This window comes from Galeopterus variegatus, unplaced genomic scaffold (assembly GCF_000696425.1).
Source record: "Galeopterus variegatus unplaced genomic scaffold, G_variegatus-3.0.2 Scaffold2268, whole genome shotgun sequence".
Taxonomy (NCBI): Eukaryota; Metazoa; Chordata; class Mammalia; order Dermoptera; family Cynocephalidae; genus Galeopterus; species Galeopterus variegatus.
The window spans coordinates 281,168-290,681 of record NW_007728379.1 but is presented as its reverse complement, the minus strand read 5'-3'; the positions used below and the strand labels follow the sequence as shown (position 1 = coordinate 290,681).

At 36.5% G+C, this 9,514-nt stretch overlaps 1 protein-coding gene across 1 annotated transcript in view; it reads right to left on the bottom strand.

Annotated features, from left to right (window-relative positions):
- Positions 1 to 6,070: 6,070 nt before the first annotated feature.
- The window catches only part of LOC103597289 (fibroblast growth factor 12), a gene marked incomplete at its 3' end in the record, with an annotated part of 82,675 nt that continues 79,231 nt past the window's right edge, over positions 6,071 to 9,514 (bottom strand). Inside the window, exon 3 of the mRNA XM_008581109.1 lies at positions 6,071 to 6,174. Within this exon, the coding sequence (XP_008579331.1) occupies positions 6,071 to 6,174 (104 nt within the window). The remainder of the gene's footprint in view (positions 6,175 to 9,514) is intronic.

Genomic DNA, 9,514 nt, shown 5'->3' with positions numbered 1-9,514 from the left:
CTACAACCCCAAAACAACAAAAAAATAATTTGATTAAAAAACGTGCAAAGGGATGTCACTGTATTAAGAGGTGGCACCTTTAATAGGTGATTAAGTCATGAGAACTCTGCCCTCATGAATGGACTAATGCCATTATCACAAGAATGGGTTAGTCATCATGGTTGTGAGCTCCTGATAAAAGGATGAATTTGGGTCCCCATTTTTTTCTATCTTGCACTGTCACTTGCCCTTCTGCCATATTATGATGCACACAAAGGCCCTTGCCAGATGCCAGAGCCACGCTGTTGGACTTCCCAGCCTCCAGAACTGTGATAAATCATTAAAAAAAAAAATGGGCAAAGGAATTGATAGACATGTCTCCAAAGAGGATACACAAATGACTAACAGATATATGAAAAGTTGCTCAACACCTCTAAATATTAGGGAAATGCACACCAAAACCATAATGAGATATCATTTCACACCTATTAGGATGATTACTACAAAAATAAAATCAAGTGTTGGCAAGGATGTGAAGAAACCCTTATGTACTGTTGCTGGAAATGTAAAATGGAGTCGCTGTTATGGAAAACAATATGGAGGTTCCTCAAAAAAATTAAAAATAGAATTACCATATGATCCAGCAATCCCACTTCTGTGTATATATCCAAATGAAGAGGAAACAGAATCTCGGAGAAATATTTGTACACCCATATTAATTGCAGCATTTAATCACACAGCCAAGAAGTCAAAGTAACCTAAATGTCCATTAACAGATAAATGGATAAACAAAATGTGGTATATACAGACAACAGAGTTTTATTAAGCATTAAAAAAGAAGGAAATCCTGCCATATGCTCCAACATGAATGAATGTTGAGATCATTATGCTAAGTGAAAGAAGCCAGTCACAAAAAAGGCAAGTACTGCATGATTCCATTTATAAGAGGTATCTAAATTAGTCAAATTTTTAGAAACAAGAAGTCAAATGATGGATGCCAGGGACTGGGGAGGGGAGGAAAAGAGAAGTTCTTTTTCAATGGGTACAGAATTTCAGTTTTGCAAGATGAAAAATTTCTAGAGATTTGTTGCACAACAAGGTACATACATACTGTTAACACTACTGCAATGTACACTTAAAAATGTCGAGATGGTAAATTTTACATCATGTGCTTTTTACCACAATTTAAAAAGAGAGAGAAAAATTAGTCACTGTGAGTTTAGAGTATGATGTACCCACTCTGTTCAAACAGATAACAATGATGAATAAAATATAAAGATGTAACACCTAAATGACAAAGCCAGGATCAAAGGAAACTAAGCATCCCCATGGAATAGAAACACAAAGCACTGAGCAGGTAGCAGCTTCAGTCCTGAAGGAGGTGGTGTGATCGGCAGTTCTGCTCCAGTCAGGTAGATGGAAATAAAAACCACCTTGTAAGATGGGGGACCAGAGCCAGGCTACCTGCTAATACCAGGGGCTGGAATAAAGTTTTCCTGCTCTAACTCTAGGAAAGCTGAAATAAAAAATGCTGCTACCACCTTTAAGCAAGATGCAGTCATAAAAATATTCTCACAATAAAAGTAACTGGACCCCATCACACTCTAGCTCAGACCCCCTTGTCCTAACCCCCATGTTACCCTCCAAGGATAGAAGCCTTCAAATGACTCTGTTTAACAATCTTTTATAAACTAGGGCTATGAGAGGCTGCATAGAGGCAACGGGGAAAGTGAGAGCAGACCTCAGAGGAGGAAGCAGACTGGAGAGAGGGAGAGAGGGAGAGAAATGTGCCTGCAGACCAAATTCCAAATACATGAAGAACTGATTCTAAATTCTAATCTAATTTACACCTAACTCTAAAAATAACAGGCAACAAAACCAATGATTAAAACATGAATTCATTACAAAAGAAATTAATTTTATGAAAAAGCCTGATAAAGTATGTTAAGAATGCTCAGAGAAATAAATGAATTAATGACTTCCTGTAAAAAGAGGGGAAAAAAGCCATACATAGTAAAAACAGGAAGAAATAAATCATGAACAGGTAGATATTAAACAAAAACCATTAAGCCATTAGACATCCAAAAATGAAAACATAGTGATTGAAATCACAAAACAGATGTCATATATTCTAGATGAGATGAATTTGAAAGTTTCTAACATAAATCACATAATACATAAGTATTGTCAGTATAAGAAACTGGAAAGCATGATTAAGAAGTAAAATGCCTACTGGGTAAGAGTTAAAATTTTCCAGAATTGAAGAAATGTGATTCTTTGGATTAAAAGTACATTCTAAATTCCTAAAAGATAAGATAGATTCATAACTATATATTATAGTGAGCTTGCAGAAAATGAAGTATGAAGAGAAAAAACTGCTTAAAAGTTTCCAGAGACTACCAACAAAGGAAGGAATATTGAACTGATAGCAAACTTCTCACAGTCAGCAATAGATGCCAGAAGTCAATGGAATATTATTTTCCAAATGCCGAGGAGAATATTGTTCTACTCAGAATTTTACAACTATCTGAACTACAACTGAAGAGTATCTTTGTCCTGGATACCAGGACAAAATGAATTCACCATCCACAGAACCTCACACACAAAAATGATTTGGTTTAGAAGACAAGTAAATTCACAGGGGCCAAATTTGATACACACACAAACAAAAACTATATGCATAGAAATTTAAAAGACTGGTAAATTTAATGACTAACTATAACATAACTAATTGTACATATGATTTTATTTTAAAATGCAACTAATCAAATTGGAGAGAAGGGTGTTGATTACTAGCAAGAAAACATTCTATGGCCCATGAGCTGTTTGGAAGACAGTACTACAAATATTCAGCAAACTGTGTAATTGTGTATGTATGTTAAAAAAAATAAGAGTAATCACTAAAGGAATAGAAATATAACCTAAGTTTGCCAACTAGAAGAAGAATAGAAAAGATAGAAACTTAAATAATGCAACAGAAATTTTTTAAAAAGAGCAAAAAGTAGATTAAAAAATACAAATGATGATGGTAAAATCCAGATACATTAATAATCTCATCAAATATATGTGGATTACACTCACCTGTTAGAACACAGATTTTTAGAATGGATTTTAAGATTGTAGCTCTATGCTACCTAACAGTCATTCTCTTCCTGTCTCCTGGTAAAAGTGGGGAAATCAGAATTAAGAAGAGAATTAATTCTTAGCTTAAATATAAAGGGAAACCAGGTAAATAACATTAAGTAAATGAGACCATTTGTGAATTTCTCTTGGCTTCTAAGTTAGCTTCTTCAGGATCTCTTCACTTTGCCCCACCCACTACTCCCTCCATATACCCAACTACAGAGTTTCACGTGAAATAAGAAATTAGCCTTTCAGGCCGGCCCAGTGGCGCACTGGAGAGTGTGCCACTTGGGAGCGCGGCGGCACTCCCGCCGAGGGTTCAGGTTCGGATCACATGTGGAGACCGGTTCCCGCTCACTGGCTGAGCGCGGTGCGGGCGCGACACCGAGGGTTGCGATCCCGTTGCCGGTCAGTAAAAAAGACAAAAAGGGGAAAAAAAAAAAAAAAAAAAGAAATTAGCCTTTCAAATGACTTCAGCCTTAATGCATACCAGAAACACCTTGGCTAAGGTTAACAGCCTGTTTTTAACTGGCCACAAGGCACCCACTATGCTCTCCTTCCAGGGTATACTCCCAGACGAGGAGCCGTACAAGGCGGGATGAGGCTTTTCTACCCAATTCTCTTCCAGGTCTGTCTTCCCCAGTCATGGCCTCCTTTAGTCCTATAAAAAAATCTTCAGGCCTATACCTCCTGTTTAAAATTTAAAAGCCAGCATTTACTCCTACTGATCCTATCTAGAAAGAGGGTGATTTTGGAAGTAGGAACGCTGATGACCTATGTCAGTGATACCACACTTATAATTAAAAGAAAATTGTCCTTAATATTCTCACAGTACCTTAAGCAAGGAAAAGCATTGTGATTCTTGGTTTGAGGCAAGTTTGGTTTAAGTGGAGAGGAGAACTGAAAATCTAGGTAGCCCACACTGCTAATTCAACAGGAGAATACCGGCTTTACAAAGATGTTAGCTCCATTACAATAAAGCTCCTGCAGTAAAATTCTCTAGTCAAGAGTTTCTTAAAAATCCCCTCATATGGGCTCAAGCACACATTTGATGGAAAATGTGTTTAAGTGTTTGGGAACAGAAGCTGTTGAAAAAAATGCATATGTACACATATAGCACAGTTGGTGTTCCCTATCCGTGGGCTCTGTATCTATGGGTTCCACATCCGTGAATTCAACCAACCTCAAATCAGAAATACTTGGAAAGAAATTGCATCTGTACTGAACATGTACAAACTTTTTTTCTTGTCACTATTCTCTAAACAATACAGAATAACAACTATTTACATAGCATTTACATTGCATTAAGTATTATAAGTAATCTAGAGATGATTTAAAGTACAGGAAAATGTGCATAGGTTATATAAATACTATGCCATTTTAAATCAGGAACTTAAGCATCTGAGAATTTTGGTATTCGTGGGAGGTCCTGGAGCCAATCCTCCACAGATACCAAGTTATGACTGTATATAAATATATATTTATAGATCTGAATATGTTCATGGGTAAAATGGTAACTTTAAGAATTCTAATATGAATGACAGATGTATTATTAAAAAGCAAGTATAATGGGCCGAGCCCGTGGCGCACTCGGGAGAGTGTGGCGCTGGGAGCGCAGCAGCGCTCCCGCCACGGGTTCGGATCCTATATAGGGATGACCGGTGCGCTCACAGCGCTCACTGGCTGAGCGCAGTGCAGCCGGTCTCAAAAAGGACAAAAAAAAAAAAAAAAGCAAGTATAATGTGCCAGAGATTCATTTAATTGAATACTGAAAGAGCCTAATGAAAACTATTTGATAATTAATTTAGAATCTAGTAAGCGTACATGAATAACCTTGTGTTATTTACTGAGATCGTAGAGGGTATGGGTGACAATCCATAACCATGATTTTCAGGGAATTTTTTTTTCATGAACTACAAATAGGAAATGCTCATATGAGAGAGCAGAAATTATATATATGTATATACAACATTCAGTGCAGCTCGAGAGTGAGACAGGCATCAGAATAGCATTAACTACTCTTTTTTGGGGGCGAGGGGCAACTGGCCAGAACAGGGTTCTTACCCTGACCTTGGTGTTATAACTCTGTGTTCTAACCAACTGAGTTAACAGGCCAGCCCCTTTAACTACTTTAAAATACAAGGAAGGGGTCTTCAAAAAGTTATTGGGAGGATTCAAATTATCTTTTAATTCCATTTTTCCATGAACTTTTTGAATTATCCTTGTATATCAGTGCTGATAATGTAGCCATTGATGCTACCTAATTTTGTCAGTTTTAGGTTTGAAAGAGACATTAGACAACACGGTGTCCAACACCCTCATTTTAAAGGTCCCGAAATTAAGCCAATAACAGGAGGTGATTTGCTAAAAGGGATATCTGCATAGTAACTGAAATGCGAATAAAACCCCAATATTCCCAGTCCGTACTCTAGAGCTCATTCCATAAATTCACACTGCCTTTGAATTCAACAGTTACTCCGAGAATCTACTGTATTAGGTATAACACAGATTTAATACATACAAACAAAAACAATATATTCTGAAAGTTCTTTCTCCACAATAAGATAGAGAAGACTACCAGACAAATTGAAGAATTTCTCTTCCTAAGCCATCCTCTGTGCTTGAAGGAGAACTAATAGAAGAAAGGAAAAAATGGCTTATTCCTTGAATTAAACAGGAAAGTAAAATTCAAAAGATAAAGTACCTAATAGAAGTGGAAGCCAGACATAGAGAATTTATATCATATGGAGAGTAACTAGCTTTTTCTCATTCAACAGGACATGACCTTTATACCATTCTAAATCATAAAATCCTCATAATAATCCTGAAAAATTGGATCAGAAAATATAAAATGACTTCAGCTTCCAATTTTCTTCTGTAAAGAGTAATGGTTACTTCATTACTCTTCATACACACACACACACACACACACACACACACACACACATGCACGCTGCAAGGTACTTACTGAGCTGTACAGATAGCCTTCGCCATTCATGGCCACATAGAGGCTGGCCTTCACCCCTTGGATGGCCACCACGCGCAGGCCCACGGGAATCAGATTAAACAGGGCTAGGGGGCAAAAAAGAAGACAGAGAGGAAGGATGAGTGACCTTTTAAATAAATCATCTTGCTTCTTACAATGATTCCCTTGAGAATTAAAACCTATTAATTGAAATAGGTAGGGAAATAGAGAAAGAAAGAGAGAGTCTAAGAATGAATAGAACTGGCTTTCTGTCTCTGCATCACCATTAATTCCCTATGTAACTTCAGGTAAGTTACATAAATTCATCCATAATAAAGTGGTTAGATTAGATCTCTAAGGGCTCCACCTGGATCTGAAAGTCCAGGATCCCTACTCCTCAAAATAAACATATACTCAAACAATGTGCTATAACACACAAATATAACACAGAGGTGAGGGGTGCTGACCCTCCGTGCAGGTGAAAATCCACATATAACTTTTGACTTCCCAGACACTTAACTATTGATAGCCTGCTGTTGACAGGAAGCCTTACTGATAACATAAACAGTTGATGAACACTTATTTTGTATGTTACATGTATTATATACTGTACTATTACAATAAAGTAAGCTATAGAAAAGAAAATATTATTAAGAAAATCATAAGGAAGAGAAAATACATCTATAGTACTATGCTATATATTTATTTATACTGTAAGCTTTTTCATTGGAAAAATTCCGTAAGTGGAACTGTGCAGTTCAAAGCCGTGTTGTTCAAGAGTCAACTGTAATTTGAACCCCAAAATTCTCAACAGTAGAAAACATATTTCTAGCCATAAGTAATAATAAAATATGATCTTTAAAGCTTATGCCAGAAGTTCTACTTTCAGTCTTTTCCCTGTGGTCCTGAACATTGTCTTGAACACAGAAGAATGCAAAAATCACTGACTCACTGGTACCAACATTGGGCACAGACAGAACTTTTCTCATGATATTCGCATTTTTTCTGTGTAAATGAAGATATATAAATAGATGGATGGATTCTCATGATATTCCCATTTTTTGTGTGTAAATGAAGATATATAAATAGATGGATGGATGACTGATAGATAGCTTAAGTTATAATGGATATATTTTATATCTAGGGGAGATATATATACACACACAAAACCATTAAAAATTAACTTGGCAAATTTAGTTCAACATCCTAAGATGAAATGGGAACATGCTTATAGTCTTCAAGCATCTGAGTTATCTATTATTCAGAACACTCAACAGTCTATAAATCCACTTGGAGAAGTAACTCATACATCAGAAAAAGATAAATAAGAAAATAATCTTCTATTTTTCTTCCAACAATGTATTGCCATGAATTATATATCCCTGGCACTATTCCAGTTACTTTTGGGATTATAAACTGAGCATAAGCAGAAAACATTGCCCCTACCCTGAAAAAATTTACATATTGGAGGAAAACAATCACATAGGTAGGCTCTGTAGACAGCAACATGGATATGAATTAAATATCTCATGACTGCACACATGAGAGAATATCTCTGCAGTTCACTTTCATATCCTGACTTAGAAGTTCTTATCTGCCTTTTCTATGGATAAAATTCCCATGAGTTTTGGTCTTCTCAGTTTTGAATATAACATACACATAAATTAACCCAAGGGCCACCATTAATCAGGAATACTTCTATTTTTCTGGGCCTCTCTCAACCTGGGATGGTAAGCTAAACACACACACACACACACACACACACACAAGTGCACATTCTTAAACACAAGTATATGGCTTCTAGTCAAATTTTCAGTTGAGAGTTGTAGAGGATCAAGCCTTAGACTACAAGTTTAGCAGAGCAAGATTCAATTCCTGTCTGTTGACACTGGATCAGTCTTTTTGCTTCTTTGAACCTATTTTCTCATTTGTCATGAAAGTTGAGACTAGATCTTAGTAGTTGCTGAAGGATTAATTCTTGGCTCAATTTAGATCTGAACTAGTTTTAGTTCATCCTATATTCTTACTACCGTCCTTGTGCTACTGAAATAACTTAAGAAATATAAGACTTTAAAGTCTAGTTGTGGAGAAAAAGCTAAAACATATGGAATAATCTGATATAGTGTATAATTTACTCCTATAATTAAACGTAATATATGCATTCTATATATATTCTCTATGTTACAGAAGTTCAGGAAGATGGAAGATCTGTGTGGCCTAAAGTGTTAAGGAAATGCCTCACAGAGAAGATGGGGTCTGGGTTGACACTCAAAGAAGGAGCAGAAGTTGAGTAAATCAAGAACAGAAGGACATTTTAGTGGGGCGGGAAGTTAGGTGGTTTTGTACGGTAATGTGTGTGTGTCTGCAGGAAGGGACTGGCAGACTGGAAGATTTGATTCATACTGGGAAGATATGTGAAAGAGGACCATGTAAACAAAGTAGGGATATTATAAATAGAGCTGCAATGAACATGGGAGTTCGGGTATCCTTCAACACAATGATTTCCATTCCTTTAGATATATACCCAGTACTGGGATTGCTGGATTATATAGGTTCTATTTGTAGTTGTTTGAAGAACCTCCATACTGTTTTCCACAATGGCTGTGCTAATTTACAGTCCCACCAACAGTGTAGAAGAGTTCCCCTTCTCCTGCATCCTCACCAGCATTTGTTGTTCTCAGTCTTTTTAATAATGGCCAGTCTAACTGGGGTGAGATGATGTCTTAATGTGGTTTTGATTTGCATTTCTCTGATGACTAGTGATGCTGAGCATTTTTTCTCGTACCTGTTAGTCATTTGTATGCCTTCCTTTGAAAAACATCTATTCATCTCCTTTGCCCATTTTTTAATTGGGTTATTTGTTTTTTTACTGTATAGTTGTTTGAGTTCTTTGCATATTCCAGATATTAATCCCTTGTCAGATGTATAGTTTACAGATATTTTCTCCCATTCTGTAGGCTGTCTTTCCACTCTACTGATTGTTTCCTTTGCTGTACAGAAGCTTTTTAGTTTGATATAATCCCATTTATTTATTTTTTTCTTTTGTTGCTTGAGCTTTTGGGGTCTTATTCAGAGTTTTGCCCAGTCCTACTTCCTGGAGTGTTTCCCTTATGTTTTCCTTTAGTAATGTTATGGTTTCAGTCTTATATTTAAGTCTTTAATCCATTTTGAGTTGATTTTAGTGTACTGCAGCTCTATTTACAATAGCCAAAATATGGGACCAACCTAAGTGTCCATCAACCGATGACAGGATAAGGAAAATGTGGTATATATACACAATGGAATACTACTCAGCCATAAAAAAGAGTGAAATTCTGCCATTTGCAGCATCATGGATGAGTCTGGAGAAAATTATGTTAAGAAAATTATGTTAAATAAGCCAGACAAAGAAATAGAAATACCGCATGTTCTCACTCAAAAATGGCTGCTAGGGAGGGGGAGGGAGGG